General features: G+C 24.6%; 1 protein-coding gene across 1 annotated transcript in view; it reads right to left on the reverse strand.

Moving 5' to 3' along the window:
* LOC101241763 (cilia- and flagella-associated protein 44) overlaps positions 1–20,000 on the reverse strand; it is a 101,925-nt gene that overhangs the window by 74,553 nt on the left and 7,372 nt on the right. Inside the window, exons 2-10 of the mRNA XM_065788459.1 lie at positions 17,169–17,220; positions 15,089–15,251; positions 14,798–15,010; positions 13,728–13,834; positions 13,240–13,328; positions 3,782–3,972; positions 3,587–3,670; positions 2,830–2,904; positions 1,627–1,674 (exon numbers count right to left, since the gene is read on the reverse strand). Coding sequence (XP_065644531.1) covers positions 1,627–1,674; positions 2,830–2,904; positions 3,587–3,670; positions 3,782–3,972; positions 13,240–13,328; positions 13,728–13,834; positions 14,798–15,010; positions 15,089–15,251; positions 17,169–17,218 — 1,020 coding nt within the window. The 5' untranslated portion in view covers positions 17,219–17,220. The remainder of the gene's footprint in view (positions 1–1,626; positions 1,675–2,829; positions 2,905–3,586; positions 3,671–3,781; positions 3,973–13,239; positions 13,329–13,727; positions 13,835–14,797; positions 15,011–15,088; positions 15,252–17,168; positions 17,221–20,000) is intronic.

Genomic DNA, 20,000 nt, shown 5'->3' on the forward strand with positions numbered 1-20,000 from the left:
CAAAAAGAAAGAAAGTAAACCAGATCTCATTCCAAACTATTATGGAGCTATCGAATGAATTAGAACTTTCTAAAAACAAAACAAAAAAATTAAGTTCTACTTTAAGGAGGAACGTAACTGATGTTGTAGAATGAAGTATTAATATTAAAATGACTGAATTAGAGGAAACTCTTGATTCTTTATATGAATGCAAAACAGAAGAACTGGTTGACAGAGATCAGACAGATTTTAGAAATATAGTTTATGTAAAAAATACAACAGAATTTATTAAATAAACAGAAAAAAGAGGTATCAGTAATCTTAATGCAATGGTACGAATTTCTATAGATGGTGGTCAAAACTTTTTTAAAGTTATCATTTATGTTTTTGATCTAAAGAATCACTATTCTTCATCTGAAATATATGAAGATTCTGGTATAAAACGTTGTTATATTCTTGCCATTGTGGAGTTGGTTTCAGAGGACAATGGCAATCTCCAAAAATTATTGGCTCCTCTAAAACTTAAAAAAGTAAATTTTAGTCTTGCATTTGATTTAAAGTGTGCAAACAGTATCTTTGGACTATCAAGTCACTCTGGTAAATATGCCTGTTTGTATTGTGAAGGAGAATGCTCGCTAGAAACAGGAAAACTTAGAACTTTAGGCTCCATAGACCTGTGTTATAATCAATATGTATGTGATGGGAAAAAAAGATTGAAAATGCAGGAATACAAAATACAAAAATGTTATCAATCCTTGTTTAATTTACTTACAAGAAGAACAAGAAACTCTTCTTGAACACATTGTTCCTCCACCTGAGCTCCACATTTTGATGGGAGTTGTAGATAAATTTTGTACTTTACTTTTATGTGTTTGGCCACCTTTTGAAAATTTATTGAAAACACATTACATACTAATGAGAGGGTATTATGGTGTAGGTTTAGATGGAAACAATGCAAATAGATTAATGTCCTTGTTAGATGTTTTAGAGAGAGATGTCACCTTTGCTGCAGCAATGAATATTTTACCGATAGTTAATTGTTTGCGTAAATTTTTGTTAATAAAATCAGCAGTGTTTATTTAACAGTTTCATGGAAAATTCAAATTTTAGTGTGTCACATTCTCCCTTTTGTAGAACACAATAATACTAGCTTAGGTAACTATGCAGAACAATGCAGTGAAGCTGTTCATCACAAATTTAAAAAAACTTGGGTGAATTATAAAAGAACTATTGGACACAAAAATTATGCAGAAAAGCTAAAATCTGCTGTTGTGAATTTCAATTTAAACAAACAATAGTGAAAATATCATATGTGTTATAAAAAAATTTATTATGTTTCTTTTTTTTAAATATAATATATAAATATTATTGTGTTATTTTGACAACTATAATGGCTGACTTTATTTTAACTTTAAAAGAAAAAAAGAAAAAAATGTTTTAATTTTTAAATTTTACATCTTAGCACTTAGTTCAGGTTTTTTTGGCAACATAAATTGTGTTTACTATTGCATTGATTGATATAATGCAAAAAAATTGGGAGTGGGGAGAGTTTCAACCTGGTGGTCAATTTGGAGAACAGTGCTCACTATAGTAATATGCTTTTGTACAACCTTAAAATATATAATTAAAATAATAAAAATTGCTTACAATGTGTGAAAATGAAAGATCAAGCTGCCATATTCCGCCACAGGCATCCTAAAAGCAAAATAAAAATTAAAATGTTAACTATTTACTAAAGTAAATAAGATTCTAGTATATTTTATTATTTCATTTAAAATAAATCGTATGATTTATCTGATTTATTTTGAAAAAATACCCATGAGAAACACAATCATAATGACCTGGTCTGTTGATCTTAATCTATATTTATTTAAAAAATTTTATTTTGAAAAATTATTGAGGTTTTCTTGAATAGTTATTATTAAATTTATTATTAGGCCATAACCATGTTAATGCAACTAGTAAAAGTGTCACATATGATGCCTGTATGAAACTGCTTCCTTTATATTGCCCATTTTTAACTTTTCTAACATTAATACAAATTTCTACAGATAATGAACATAACAACTATTCTGTTTAAAAAAATGTATTTAAAAATTTTAAATAGGCTCCTAAAAACTTTTTTTTTAAATTTCAGTAAATTAACAATGCTTTTACCCACAAGCTTTTGGAGCATCATCAATAACAATAGCAATAACAATAACAATAGTTCATTAGCAAATAAACTTTCAAATAAATTGTATATCTTAAATTTGTTTTTTTATTATTATATTCTTATCTGCTTTTTTCCTCAACTTGTATCAATTTTGGTAGTGTAAAAAAACAAACGCTCTAAAAAAAAATGAAAATGAAAACAGTAAAATATTTAGGTATATGTTTTTTTGACAAAATTTTTCTTTTTTTAATTTTGTATTGCTGTTTTATTCTCTGTAGTTTCATATAGCTTTATTTTGCCACAAACTCTTAAAATGCTTACTATATAAAAACGTCAAGTTTTGGTCAAGTTTTCTAAAAAAGTGTTTGTATTTTTTTAAATGTATTTATTTCTGAAAAAAGCAAAGGAGTTAATGGGTTTTTTAAAGTCTTTTGAACACAAAACTTTTTTAAATAAAAAAGACCATTATTAGTTGTAAACGAAATATCAAAAATTTTATTACATTAAATTTGTTTTTAACCTAAACAAGATTAAAGCCATCAAATTTTCTAATAAGTTTTTATTAGGTTTATTTTTATCATTTTACTTGGATTATTTGTATTAGTTTTATCAAAATTAATGAAATTCAAAGTAATATTTATGAAATATGAAATTTTTTGACAAATATCAATATTTAGTATTATATTGAAACTTACTTGTGCATACCAAATATTTGATCCTACTCCTTCAGCTGATTTTACCATCCATAGCAACTGTGCATCATTTCCGACCTAAACCATTAAAGCCTAATTAAAATTTTTAAATAAACAAAAATAATTATTTGTACTAATGAATTTTTTTTATATAAATGTATAATTACATTTTACATATAACTATATTATATATGTTATATCAGCAGTTAATTTTATTCAAAAGCAATGTGTTATATTACAGTTATATTACATTATATTAACAAAAAGGGTCAACGTTAAAGATATTGTTTATATTGAGACCCTATGAAACATCAAACAGCATCAAGAAGTGCATTTAAAATCAATGATACTTTAAAGCTAAATTTTTTGAAATTTTTGGCTCTTATTCCTTATTTACAACTTTGAACTTATTTTATTCTTCTTCTGCCTCTGAAACCAAGGAGAGATTCTGAGAGTTTTCCCCATTTTTTAAAATATCTTTATTTCTTTTAGAACATTACCAAATATTTCACCATTATGATTCTTTGTGCTTTACATACTTCATCAGATTTTTCTTAATATTTTTCTTCCTGACTTGATTTCTACTTTAGAATTTTCTTAAATGATCTCATACTTTATAGTCTTTCAATTAATACAGTTAAGCGTAAATTACACTTAATTGTGCAATTCATCATGGGCAATTTAAACAATAAAATAAGTTTAAAAAGTTAAAAACAATAAAAATAAGTTTAAAAGTAAGTATTTAAAACTTTATTCTCACCTTAAGTTCAGACATTGGCTCTAATTCGAAGATTTTATTTTCTTCTTTTGAATCAGCATTTTCAATGCTTTCAATGTCCCAAACCTTTTTTTTTAAACAACAGATCTTTAATAATTTATTAATATAACATAAATCTGTTTAAGTATAATAAAAATATGTTAATTCAACTTATGTAGAACCTAAACAACCACCTACCTTAACGTAACCATCTACTCCAATGGTAATTAATTCACCTTCATCTAGGAAAAACTGCTCAATATTTCCTTGATGACATGACTTTTTATCTTTGCGACCGATCTCAACTTTAATAAGTCCAGCATCCCACAAAAGCATGTTTCCCCATTCTGAACCTGATAAAACTTTGCCTCCAGGTAATTCAACAAATCCTAGATTGAAAAAGTTTAATAATATAACCATAAAAATATGACTCTTATTTATTTCTATCTTCTATATTTTCTATCTTCTATATATTTATATCTTCAGTTTAAAAAAACTAAAACTCTTGCCCTATAATACTTTTTCATATTTTTGCTATAAAATATCCAATTTTTACCTACTAGTAATTTCTTAATAAAAAGGAAATAAAAACTATAAACAAATCATGTTTAATAGGCCATTTAGAATGATGAATATTTGTTGATAACATCTTTAATTTCCACATATACACATTATGTGTTTATTCATTTAAGATCAGATTTGGGTCTTCTGTTGAATTCAAGTTAATATTTACAAACAACTTTTTGCATCCATTAGCAACATGTAAATAAATGATTGGTATTAGGATTCATCTCTAACTACTTGCCTGTAATTTTTCAGTAAAATAAATTTTTCAGTAAAACAGTGTTGCTTAGGGTAGCTCTTATAACTACATTTTTGAAAAGTATCTGCTGGTTCCCTTTTACTGCATAAAAAAGGGCATTTTTTTGACTAAAAACAAAAAAAATACCATTTTAAAAAATATCACCATAATTGGTTAAAATTTGGACGATTTTAAATTGAGCTTTCTCAAAAACAACTTAATTAATTGTAATGATTTTCTTTTTTATAATGAATTTAAATAATTAGTTTTTATTTCAACAAAAATAAATTAAGCCTTAACTTTACAACATGCAAGTAATTTAATTTTTTGTAAAGTACCTGCCATCATCTCCATCTCGCATTAATCCATACATCTCTGAAATTTTTAACACTACTTGCACATTTGCCTCTTTTCTTCAATATTCCTTTCACTATTGCCCAGTAAGCTTTGATAGCTCAGTGCTCAGGACAGTTTGGTGGATCAGCATCCTTTGGAACAAAATTAATATTTTTCTTATACCACTTCATTACTTTTTTGAAACAGTGGATCGATGCCAGATCTGGCCAGAATAAGGTTGGTTGTTCGTGCTTTTTAATTAGATACAAGGAACTTGGGAGCAAATTTTTCAACTCAAAAGTACTTAAATTTTTCAGGAGCTTTATAATGTTTTGACTGATAATAGCATTGATTACATGGAAGCATCAAGTGATCTTTTTTTAATGTAAGTTTCATAGTCTTGTAAAATGCATAAATTTTTATTCGTAATTAATTTAAGCAAACTTTTAACTCTTCCAATTGCCTTGATTTCAAGCAACCTTTTTGGTATTTTTTCTTGTAATATGCTTTCAGGTTTTTCTGTTTTGAATACTCTTTGAACAAAAGATCTACCGCATTTAAATTTCATAGCTAAACCTTATTGTGATTGAGTTGGATTTCAATGAATTGAGTCAACTATTGATTTTGCCTTCTTTTTGGAAATAAATCTTGATTTTCCACCACTTCTGGATTTTCCTTTTACAGTTTTGTTTTCCTTATAACATTTTATAACAATTCCAACAGTTGATTATATAACTTAGCATACTTTTGAAATCATAGAATACTTGGAGAATGATGGATTTTCGATGTAAAATTTTAATTTTTTTTTTTCATTTTTTAAACTCTTTATTCGACATTGCAAAAACAAATGAGAAGTAAACAAAAGTACACTTACTCACAAAAAAACTAATTATGTAAACATTATTATAAAAAAAAATCATTATAATTGATTAAGTAGATGAAGATCCAGCAAATATTTTTCAAAAAAATCAGTTTTTGAGAAAACTCAATTTAAAACTGTCCAATATTTAACCAATCATGGTGATATTTTGTTAACTTTTTTTTATACATTTTTTAATAAAATAATTATTCTTTTTGAAATTTTTAAATAATTTTGCTTTGCTTTACCTAAAACACCTTATTTGCAAACTTAAATGGATATGGGGATTTAATATGACATGAATAACTTTTTTTTAACAAAATTAGGGACCCACTAAATGTTCAAGGATATCAGTGGACCCCTCAAGATCCGGCAAATATTTTTCAAAAAACTGTTTTAAGAGTCACCCTACTGTTGCTGTTTGACTAAAAATTTCAACTTTTTTGTCATTTTATATAGCTTCTTTAATATATGTTTTTCTTCTGCAAATCTTTCATCTTAAACTGTGAGTTAATCATAACAACAATCAATTGATAAAAATTATAATGCTGATAAAAATGACAGTCTAGTTTATTAAAATAAAAAAGCCATATTTAAAAACATCACATATTCGTAAATGAAACATTTGATCAATATTCCTTTTTATAAATGTAGTATAGTAGAACTGTTTTTCAATTAGTTTACTAGGCATAGGTAACTGTTTAACATAGTTAACTGTTTTTCAATTAGTTTAGATTTTCTTCATTGAATTTGTATACTAACTTTTATTTTTGAAAAAATTGCATAAATGACAATTTAATTCAACCTATATTCAACTATTTTGCGCTTTAAACTTTTTTATAGGATGCATATTTGATTTGCATATTATAAAGTTTTGATTGCATATTATAAAGTTTATAACAATCAAATATGAAAAAATGTCAAAAACATTAAACCAGATTCTGATCAAATGTAACCATTTCATTAGAAATATCGAAGCCACCAGTAAGTTTTTCAACATATAAAGACTTTTATTTAGTTAATCAATCTTGTTGTGCCAAGAATTGTTATATCTCTGCAATATCAGAATTGTTTTAGCTCTGCAATATCAAAATTTTTTAATGACGTAACAGAATGCATGAACAAATAAGATATTAAGATATTGATCATAAACCTGACAGATAACAATTTTTTTCTAACTTTTACTTAATTAACACAGTCTTCATCCTGTCAAGACTGTGTCTGATGTTGTATTAAATGAAATTTAGTACTGGCAACATTAAACACCATGAAATAACTGATTAATGAACTAAATCAACATTAGCAATGACAGTGCAAATTTAGGTCCAACTAACAGCTAATGAAAACTTTGAATAGACACAACTTTTTTTTTTTTCGAAAACTTTCGACACAATAACAGGCAATCAGTTTTATTTATTTTAAGCACTATACCATTGGAATGGATAGATACTGGGACATTTGGAATAAAAACACTTTTCATGCATTCATCCACCAATGACAGACTAAAAAAAAACTATTTTATGTTTTTCTTCAAAATGAGCTCATTTAATTGATTTGATAATAATACTAAACTTACATAAACTTTTTTACAAACTTTTATAATACTGTAGTACAGTCAATCAAGTACAATTTTCACAAGGCCATAAAGAGTTTTATATTGCATTATTATTAGAATATAATGATAATTATACACCTAATGTATAATGATAATTATACACCTAATATATAATGATAATTTGTATATAAGTATGTCTAAGTTATTTTTCTAGCCATATATTTTAAAAGTGCTTTCGCAAGGTGTTAACATCTGGGATTTGGGTTTAAACAAAAACCAACTTTTTGAAGAACTGGTATTTGAATTCCGAATTCCCCAAAAAACGGGTTTTAACCACTTTTTGTGTTTTCTTTAAAAAAATTGAATAAAGAGAAATATTTAATTTATATATTATAGTTATTTCACTTATTGTAATTGTAAGGAAATAGGATTTTAAAAAACATAACAGGTCCACTGAACTTTTTACCACATTGATATGAGCTTATATTACCATAACATAAACAAAATACTTAACCAACTATTCAAGGGAAACTATTTACATTTAATGTAATATAAAACATACTTGATTTTATAAGTAACAAGTTCCAAAAATATAATTTGCAAAATAAAAAAACATGATGTATGAAATAAATATAAATAAATACTACAATATTCTCAATGTTATATATAAATAAATATAAATATCATAATAGTATTATGTATTATTAACACATACAGGTATTTATTATTATATATAAATACATAGACATATAAAATAACATTTAAATACATTTGAAAAAATTGGAAAAAGCTTTATTGGTTGCAAAAATATAGTAAAAAGAAGCCATTGAACTCCAGTGAACAAAATTCTGATCTACCTCAAGAAAAGAGTTAAAGCTGCATGTGTTAAAAAAAAGGACACTGTTTATTAAACTAACTTAGCAAAGTTTTGTATAACATACTTTAGCAAAGTATTGTATAACAGATCAAATCAAAAAATATATTATATAAATGTTTAAAAATAGAAAACCAGTTTTTAATGATTTAAAATCAGGTTTTCAAATTTGTCAAATTTATTTGAAAAACCAGTTTTTTAAAAAAGGTTTTGAAAAACCTCCACTCTAATCTGGATAAACTTTCTAAATTTAACATTACAAAGTTTACCATAGAAAAAGACATGGTTTTATTGAATACAACAAGTAGCTAAAAAGTATCTCTATTTGTTAGAGATAAAGGTAAATTTGCTTAAGATAAAGGCAACTGTTGTGACCCATTTTAATGTTTTATGTTCAAACAAAAAAAGTAGGTAGTCAACCTGGAAAATAAGAAATCAAAGGTAAGTGGTCAATTTGATTGGTTAACACATGGAATTAATGGTCAATTGTTTTTTTGGGCAGTCAAAATTTTTATTTTTTTTTTGTTTAAATTTATACCTTCATAATAGTTCTTCATGACTGAATTTTATTAAGACAAAAATAACTTAATGTTTGAAAATTAATTAATTCATACTCCTTTTAAAACAATTTTAAACAAAATCAATCCATTTTTTAAATGGAAACGCAAATGACTAAAATTCACATTATCTGCGAATGTTAATAGTTTAAAACAACTCTTTTGCGCACAGATTTTCATTCAATTAAAGAAGGATGTTTGATAACATCCAAGTAATTTAATTTTTAATTTTTTTTTTAAATACCAAAACAATTATTTAAAAGTATTTGAAAAAATTTAAGCTGAATACTTAATACTAAAAGAAGTTGTTTTGTGAAATGCTATAATAAAAATTACTTACGTTACATAAAATGAAGTTTTATGTAACATAAGTTTTATTAAAAATGTATCTTTAAATATTTTTCGTCTGATTGCTCCATTAATAGAAAAAAAAATACAAACTCGTAATCTTTAAGTTTATTTAAAAATAATTTCTTTATTGCAATGATTTTGCAAATGGCAGGAAAAGCTACAAGAGAAATAAATGAAAAGATTGAATGATAAAAAAAAATTTTTGAATAACTGAAAATCCTCTTTAAAGGGACATATTTCAAGTTAAAATCAATTTTTTTTTAAAAAATTTAAGGTGCCCCAAGAAGTTTTAATGGTCTTATTATGGAGCACTAAGGAATAGCATTTAACTAAGAAGTTCACACTTCTTTCTTTACCAATGACAGGAAAAATTCCAAGAGCTCAAGTTGAACCCTGGACTGCTTACTTCTAAGGCAAGCAGGCAAATTGTTGTGCTGCGTCTGCTAAATTTTTACTTTAACTAAAATAGAGACTATAAAGGAAAAATGGAATAAAATGCTGTTTATTCCTTTTAATTGTAAAATAATAAATTCTTTACAAATTTTTGGAAAAGTTGTCTATTTTCCATAACTTTTTTGTTTTTAAAATCAAAAATTTATTACAATTTTTTGAGAAATTGTAATAAACTTTTGAGGCTTAGTGATTGTCAGATTTTGAATTCATTAATGTCAAAAAAAGACCAGCATTCTGATAATTTTGGCTTTTCAGGAGGCAAATTGTTTGATACTTCATTTATCTTGTCTTCTACCAAAGAACAATCGTTGATTAAAATGACATCCAGAATTTCTTGATGATAGCAGTTGTTTCACTTGTACAGATCTCAAAATTTGTATTGACATAATTCAACAGCAAATTTGTCAACAGCTAATTCTTCATCTAACAAACCACATGATCTAAGTTCCTTGACATTCTCTTCAAGCAATTTGAAAGAATCAGCTTCATCATTTACATTTCCAATCTATATTTCCTGTGAGATGCCTGCCTTTCTAAAACAATTTGTCAATACAGCTTCCCATAACCTGAACAACATGCTCATAGCTTCAAGAATGTTGATCTTTGGGGGCATTTTACTAGCATCAATATACTTGATCTAATGCCTCTGGGCTTTTTATTGCACAACATTTGTGCAATAAAAAGCCTTCAATATTTTTATGACTCCCTGGTTCATTAGTTGAGTTTTGTAGGTTGTGTTGGGTAGTAAAAATACTAATTCAATTGTTATGAGGTTGTCAAGATTAGGATAAGCTGTGCAGTTACCTATGATTAGTGTTTACACATTATGGAAATCAGTAAAAATTCATCCAGTCCATCCAGGATTTATTTTGGGACTTGTACTGACAAGTTAGGCTTTTGATATTTTAAAACATTGTGGTTTATCTGTCTTTTAAATTATCAACATAGTCAGCTTTTTACCAACCCCATTTTCTACTGTTAGGCCTGTTAAATGAACTTTTCATCATCCTCCTTTTAGATTAAAAGGTTTTTGTCGGAAGCTGATAATAAAATAAACCAAACTCGTTAGCATTATAAATATCCCTTAATTCATAGCTTGAGAGGATCCTAGACATATGGGTCTGCTCCCAACTTGCTGTCATTTCCTCTGTGTACAACCTTTTCTCGCCAGAAATAGTTCAAAAATAACATTTGTCTATTATTCCACCAATCTAACCACCCTTCTGAAGTATTAAAATCCATTATATTGAGTTCTTTTGCAAAATCAAAGCCTTCTCCCTAATGATGTGTCCAACAATTTGTACATTTTGTTCATGTACCATGTGCGATCATAAACCATTTATATACAGGTGTATCAATAGAATCATGCTTTCAAAAACTTAATTTTTGTCTCTTTACTCTAAATTTACCAGCCTCATACTTAGTGATTATGTCTTCTTTATGAATAATATAGTATAGTAAAGTGTTTTAAGGAACACTAAACATTTTGGCTACAGTTTTTTTAGTTTGACTTACTCCAAGCCTTCTGGAGCAATATATTTTTCTTTAACTGTCAGTACTGCCTTCTTTTGCATAGATGCCATGTTAAAATTTTTACTATGTTTAATGTGTTCTATTTTTTATTATTTTAATAACATTACTTTTTTACGTATATATATATATATATATATATATATATATATATATATATATATATATATATATATATATATATATATATATATATATATATATATATATATATATTTTGATTACATTCAGTAAAGTTATATTTCGAAACTTTGAATAACTGATGGGGTGTTTTGTCAAGGGTAAAAAAACCACTTCAAGTTAACAAAATTTCCAACAACTGCAGGTTTAAATAAATGATGAATATTTGCAAGAGTCTGTTAAAGAAAATTCACAGAGAATGAAAATTGCATTGAATAAGCTGCATAATTGGAATAAGTGCCAATTCGAACAACCTGAGTTTACTGTACTTTACTTATGTACTTTAGTTAGTTTATAATAATGTTATTAACTCTTATGAACAGATACAATTGAAACTGAATACTTAATACTAAGAAGACAATTGTTTTATGAAACACTACTATAAAACATACTGTTTCGTAAAACAAGATTTTTACTGAATATATATATACATACTTGTTTTTAAAAACTCTATTACGTAAAAAAAAGTGCAAATGTGCAATTAGTAAATTTATATTTATCTATAAATTATTCATTCATATTGTATTTTGCGGCAAAAACTTACAAAATATAAATAAGATTCAAAGAAAAGAAAAACAAAGTAACTAAGTACTGTTGAAAAATGTTTATAGTTGAATACAGCAATTATTATATATCATTATATTACTAATAAAATATTGTATTAAATATTTTTATAAAAATAATAATAAAATTAGAATTTTAATAATTTACATATAATATTTATCAACGTCATTTTTTAAATATTTATCAACATCATATATATTTGTCAACCAATTAAATTAGCTAATTTTAATCAATAAAACTATTTAAACTCATTTTCAAAATTTAATTAGGTCTTTTGAAATTTTAGTAAATGTATTTTTCAAATTACATCCTGATTACTTGTCAAATCTTGTTTTTAAAAATTCTAATTTTTTTTACAACCAATTAACCATGACTAGCAATTGCATGACCGGCCATTTTTTTTTACGTTGGGTAGTAATATAGGTCTTTATATCATAATACCATTTTGAAAATCTACACATAATAAAATATCTTTACTTGATAAGTACTTATTAGATTTTTAATTGCAAAAAAAGTCATGGCTTTTCGAAACAAATAATTCTTTTAAAGCTTTGTCTATGGTCTATAATGTATGATTCATATAACCATACTTTGTGTAATGCAGCTGAATGAGATTTTAGACGAATTACAATCATCATTGATCGAAAAAAATTTATCTTTAAATAACTATTTAGTTACTACATAGTACATAGCAGAATTTCTCTTTAATTTGTGAAAAACAATGCACATTATTCTTACTTTTTAACATATTTTTATAAAATGACAAAAACTTATTTGCATAGTTATAAGTTTCTTTAAATAAAGAAATTTTTTATAAATAGAAGTCTATTTAAATGTTAAAGCATTTTTAAAACAAACAAAAAAAAAAGAAACAAAGAAATACACTGAGATTTCAAACTAAAATGAAAAAATGTCAAAAGGTTTATAGAATCTTTTAAAATTTTTAGTAAAATTATTGTGATTAATTATGATGATTCAAACTATTATGGTTAATTATGATAATGAATCAAATCAGTATAAATAGTTATGATAATTCTTTAAATAATTATAATTAAGTATGATAATTATATAAATTATTATGATTAATTATAATAATGATTCAAACCAATGTAAATAATTATGATAACGATTTAAATTAGTATGATAATTGTATAAATTATTATGATTAATTATGATGATTCAAATGATTGTGATAAACTATAATGATGATTTAAAGGTTTAATCAAAAAGAAACATTTTTCAACTTTTTTTTTTTTTAAACAAATTTGTTATTTCTAAAATTTAAATTTAATGTTTAAATTTATATAAAAGTTGATAACCTTAGTGTTAAAAAATTGGACAACTAACGTCTTGAAAAATTGATAACTTTATTACTAAAAAATTGGACAATTAATGTCTTGAAAAAATTTAATAACCCTAGTGTAAAAAAATTAGACAACTAACATCTTGAAAATTTAATGTTTAATACCACAGTGATAACTAAAAGTTACTATAGCCAAAATATTAAACACATCAATCTAAAAAATATATTTTAAACCTGAAGTATCTGAAACCAGAGAAATAAGTAAAAACATAAACAAAAACATCATTTGTACCTGAAATATCAGATATCTCAGTAATTCCAAACTTTCCCAAATTACCCTGAAGTTTTAAACCAGTAAATGTGTTAGCCATTGTCCAAAATCTAAATAATATACGTGTTAAATAATACATGTGTATATATATGTATAAGCATAGGCATATATTCATATCTATATATATATATATATATATATATATATATATATATATATATATATATATATATATATATATATATATACATAAATATCTTTTTTTGAAAACATTTCAATTATTGTTTTAAAAATTAATTATATTAACAAATTTGTGCTTTTTCTTTTATTTTTGCATTGTTTTGATTACTTTTTTATTCAACATGTTCATTTATATATGCATTATATATATATATATATATATATATATATATATATATATATATATATATATATATATATATATATATATATAAAGCTATATAAATTTATTTATATTTAAAATATATAAAAAATATTTAAATATTTACTTAATATGACCAACACCACTAGTACAAAGACGACCTTCATCTTCCAAAGAAAATGCTACTCTGAATATATCTTGAGCAAAAGCTTTAGATCGAAGGATAATAACTTCCTACAAAAAAATTAAAACATGATTTGTATTTAATCTTGTAAATTATTCATTTTGTTTTGACATAAAAACTGAAAACATATATGAAAAGAAGAACTTAAAAATTAAAAACATCAAAAATAAAAATATGATTAGAATTTAATCTAAATTAATCATTCCAGTAAAGCTTTTACTATTAAATAATTTCTGAAAACCATTCCAAGTTATTTTAAAAATAAATTCCAAGTTATTTTAAAAATATTCCAAGTTATTTAAAAAATAAATTGTATCATTTTTTTAATTTTTAATTATAAGTTATATCATAAAACTATGTTTTAATTTTACCATCTTTATTTTAAACTATTTTTGTATTAAAACTTTTGATAGAATGCTTAAAAGATCAATACATAATATAAAACAAGTAAAGCAGAAGTTTGATTAGAATTTATATTGGAGTACAAACATCCATTTAAAATAAAATTCTAGTTGTTTGTCTGCTAAAGAAAAATGATTTATGTATTTTTTTTTATATGCATTGTAGTTTAAACAAAACTTAAAAACACTTGCTAAAATTTTTTGATGACATATTTTTTTTTTAACAAATTTTAAAAAATGTAGTCGAAAACACAACCTTGTGTGACTCACAATTAAGCCGAACTGCACCCTTTAACTGTTTCTTCAGGCTTTAAAATCATTTATTCATTAAGTTCTTTCCCTCAAAAATCAGATTTTTTTTCTAAATAATTAAATACTGATATTAACTTAGTTTATGATTGGATTTTGGTACAAACTTTTGCTTATTAGAAAATATTTCATTTTAAGTGAAAAGAGTTTTAAAAGATTTTAAAACTATTATCATGAAAAAACAAGTTGAAATTAATAATTAGAAAATTATTTTTTAATAATTTCAGACAGGTGCTTCAATAAAAATTTATGTTTTCAAAAAAGTATTTTGCTGCAGGGTTGATTCTAAAAAAAATTAAGTACCTCTCTCCAATCCCATATTGTCAACATGTAATCAGGAGCACTTCCAACTGATGCTAACAATTTTCCACTGACTGAAAAATCAAGATTAGTATATGCCATCATAGTTCCCTCACGCAAAACTTTATAACATTTTAAAGTGGGATAATTATATATAAAGATTGAGGGATTATATCCTTTTTCTCCAACAGCAAAGTATTCTCTACTAGGATGCACCTGTAAAATAAAATTATCATTGTCATCGCCATCATTAATATCATCAACATTGCCATTGTGAGTAAATAATTTTTATACTTTTATGGCACCTATGCCACCACCACCAACACTGTAAAGCTGTTGTTGCTCCCGATTTTTAAGGTCTATTACTTGACACACATTTCCAGTGACAAACAAAATATGTTTAGAGGAAAGTACCTCCAAATTACATCGTTTTTTGCATTCATACCCAAATGAATGACTATATTAATAAAAAAGTCAAGGAATTTCATTTATTTGCTTTAAAACTAAAAAATTATTAAAAAAAAAATTATTTATAGATTATTAACTTTGTTAAAATTCTAAAATGATGTATATCCTAATCAAAAAATAAAAAGGTAATTTCATATTTTAATTTTAGAAATCTTTCATGCAAATGTCACAACTTTTTATTACTTGATTTACCTACATTACACCATTTATTACTTGATTTTATGCCCTTTGAAGTCATACCAAATACCTATTTGATGATTAAGCTTCAATATGTCAGAAAGTTGTTAATAAATACATTGCAACATATTTTATTTTAAGAGATCTTTCTCAAACCATCATCTTATGACAAGCAAAATTTAAATTCTACATTAAACAAAAAAATAATCCATCATTAACACCAAATTGTTTAAATCAATATTTTATAAATATTTTATCTGTTGAATTACATTAAAAGAATCATCAGACCTACTTGGTTTTGTAAGACTAATTTTACTTTCATCTTTAGATCTCAGCGTTGATGGCTATAATACTTTAATCCACAAAGACTCAAATAATGTGCTTGACCTAGGCATATACTCAGTTATCAATTTACTAATTCGTCAAGAAATCTTTGAAAAATGTTTAAAAAATGGTTGAAATCTCTGAAAAATCTTTAATATGCTTTTGTTTAAGATTTTATCGCATTTTTTCTTTGTTTTTTGTTTGTTTTTGTTCTTTTTGTTTCCTCTACTTCTCGTACTCATTTTCAAGGTTTCAGATCAAACTGATCAAAATCAAACTGATATTTTTTTATCTATTAGTGAGTATTATTGTTTTTAGTGACTTAAATCTGACAAATGTTCATCTTACTGAATGACTTTAGTAGCAATGAACATTTCTGGCATAAGAGTTGTAATAATGCTAAATACCACTTCCAAAGAAAAAGCAGAATTAAAAATGAAAAAAATTTTCCCTCTATATTTATACTAAAATCTAATAACCACACTCCTACTGAGATCCCAGACAAACAGGCTAATGCATTGTTAAATATTCTAATCCATTGTTAAATATTCTATTCCATTGTTAAATATTCTAATCCATTATTTGATACTAATTGATTATTATATTCCATTGTTAAATATACTAATCCATTGTTAAATATCACACTGTCCATTGTTGCCCAAGTTATTTTTCACTTTTCTACAGCTTGTGGTTATCATTCCTAATACAGTACTACAAAAGTGTTCTTTGGAACTCTTTTCAATATTATCTAAACTAGTTACTATATGTTTAACTGATTTTTTTCCTGCAATCTTTCTTTGCTCTTTTTATTCTACTGCTGATTTAGTATACCATATTAACAGAAAAGTATTATTTTTTTAGATGTGTTAAGTCAGATAAATGGGTTGAGGTAATATTGTTGTTGTTCTGACATATCAAAGGCAATAAGATAAGCTAGGTTAATAAGGTATTTGGAAATGATTTAATAGTTTTAATAACTTTTTAAGAAAAGTTCATCATAATTTCTAGAAATCAGTTTTAATTATTTAAAACAAACAGCCATATTGAATGTGATACCTATCTCTTTTAGACAAGGTACAAAAAAATGCATAGTCAATTTTTAATAGTAAAACCTGCTCATGCAGCTAACCATGAATCCCTGTCACATCATTGGTTGCATTTCTTTTTTTTTTCTAAAAACACTAACATTTAGATTTGCCTAAATTTGTAGATATTATTACAAAAGTGACCTAACAACTGAATAACATTGGAGATATTCTTAGCGGTATCAAAAATTAAGTTATAAATATAATGTGAAATAGATGCTGCTATAATATTTTCATTTTATGAAACTTCATCTTAGTTTTTTTTTTAATTGGTCTAAAAACTCTTAAAATAAGATTTTTTAAAAAAAGTTAAAAGATACTACAAAGTTAGAAGATCACTTGACTTTTTATCTTCATTTTCTTGATGCATTACTAAAAATAAGTATTTAGCTACTAAAAATAAATATTTATTTTTTTATTATTAAAAGCTTACATTAGTTATGTATACTTTACAATCAAATTGCAAACACTTTATTGACATACTATAAAGTAGTAACTAATAAAAAATAAAAGTAAAATAATACTATAAAGTTTTTAAACCACAAATTTATTAATTTAATAACATGCAGAGTATAAAACATTTAAACTAACAAACTCTTGCAGATAAATATATTATATAAAAATTATAAGTATAAAATAAAAATCACCAAAAAAAAAAGTTTTTTGTTGATTTAAAAACTTTTAAACTGTAACAAACTATATTGACCTAAATATTTAATAAATTTTTTATATTATTCAACTCAAGTAAATATATTCCATTTGAACTTAAATCATTAAATGTGTGTGTATGTATATATATATATATATATATATACATACATACATATATATATATATATATATATATATATATATATATATATATATATATATATATCTTCATATCATTCATCAGGAAAAAGATATACATATATATCTTCTTCCTGATGAACTGACAGAAAGAAAAACAGCCTGTCAAAGACAATATTAAATTAGTGTTTTTACTAACTTATTATTGCTCTGTACTTCAAAAACATTTGTTACTCTATTTGTAGAAAAAACTAACATAATATACATTATATATATATATATATATATATATATATATATATATATATATATATATATATATATATATATATATATATATATACATATATATATATATATACATATATATATATATATATATATATATTTATATATATACATGTATATATATATATACATTAGGGTGGAGCGATTTTGAAAATTTTTGAAATTTGATTTGCCTGAGCAGCAAATCAATATCTTTTGGTGAAAAAAGAACCTTACTCATTTTTTTTTTAGTTTAGATGAGTTCTTGAGGTTCCTCTTTGGATTCTATTTTTTTTCTAAACCATATCAACCTTGGACTCAAAAAAAGCAGAAAAAAATGCTTGTTTCATAAATAATAATTTTATTAAAAAAATTAAAAAAAATCGCTCCACCCTAATATACATATATATGTATATACATATATATATATATATATATATATATATATATATATATATATATATATATATATATATATATATATATATATTTACACATCTTCACTTCCAACAAGGCTGCAAGCAACCATTAGTTAGAGTTGGAAGTTACTGGAAGAAAAAAGATGAAGATTGTAGAGCAAGATAACAATTGACAGATAGCTTAAAGGATTGCAAACTATATGAATCAGGAAAGCAAGATGAAGGAAGCGAATTCCAAAGAACTGATATTCGAAGAAAAAAACTTGAGGAATAAGAGTTTTTGGAGCACTTAAGAACAGTCACAGAAAAAGGATGAGACTTAATTGAATGATGAGTAACACGAGAATGAATTTTAGTAGATGGCACAAGAGACGCTAGCTCTTTAGAGCAGTGCCTATTATAGTATTTGTAGAAAAGAGAAAGAGAAGCAACATTACGACAATTTGATAATGGTTGGAGGTGGGCTGCAAGAGCAGATCCAACTATGTTTACTATGTGTTTTTGTACCTTGTCTAAAAGAGAGGGGTTATCATTAGAGGGGTTATCATTAGAAGGATTATCATTAGAGGGGTGTTATCATTAGAAGGGGTTATCATTAGAGGGGTTATCATTAGAAGGTCCGCCCCAGATATGGCAAATAGAGAATAGAATCCGGAATAAGAAAGTGTCGAGCTCGATAAAGAGATGCAATCTTAGCAGATGCTAAGGTTGCATTTCTTATGTATATATATATATATATATATATATATATATATATATATATATATATATTTATATATATATATATATATTTATATATATATATATATTATTTATATATATATATATACAAATAATTTTAAATGTATTCTACAAAATAGAGTGCTAATTTTCTGACTCATCAAATTAACAAAACTTCACTTTATACCAAAAATTAAATTACAGGAAGTCATAAATGTCTCACAATGTAATATTTTTACACATTTGTGAAGTATGTTGACATTATTATATAAAGAATTCTTTAGAATTGTTTACTTCTGCTTTTTTTTAAAATACATTAGTTGATTATATTTATTATTAATTTTCTATTTATTTATTAATTTTTTCAACTCACTTATTTTTTATAATTTTTTCAAGAGAATCTTATTTTTATGCGTGCATTTAGAAATAAATTCTAATTTTTTATTTGATAAACATGTTCAATATTAATGAATCAATATTAATGAATCAGGTCTTTATTGTGATGATGGTTTAATAGTAATGCGTTAAAAATCTGGTTCACAGCTTGATAAATTTTTGAATACTGCCTTTCAAATTAAAATAGGTATACATTTTTAATTTGTGAATTTTCTTGATGCCGCAATTATTCTCTCTGAAAATCATATAAGCCTTTCAAAAAACCAAATGAAGAACTATTATATATTTTTATTAACTCAAACCTAACTAAAATTTGACCTAAAAAAAAAAGAATGCAAAAAAGTGAGATAGAACTAGAAACATAATTTTATTTGATCCAAACCACCCCCACTCGCTCCCATATAACCAAATTGTTTCCATTAACATAGGAAAAGTGTTTCATTTTTATTTGGCGGACAAACACTTCCACCCTCTAATAACTTACATAAAAATTTTAATCGAAATACAAGTAAAGTTAGCTACAGTTGCAAAGAATTTATTTAAATTTAAAAAATTTTACGT

This window comes from Hydra vulgaris, chromosome 01 (assembly GCF_038396675.1).
Source record: "Hydra vulgaris chromosome 01, alternate assembly HydraT2T_AEP".
NCBI classification, from domain to species: domain Eukaryota; kingdom Metazoa; phylum Cnidaria; class Hydrozoa; order Anthoathecata; family Hydridae; genus Hydra; species Hydra vulgaris.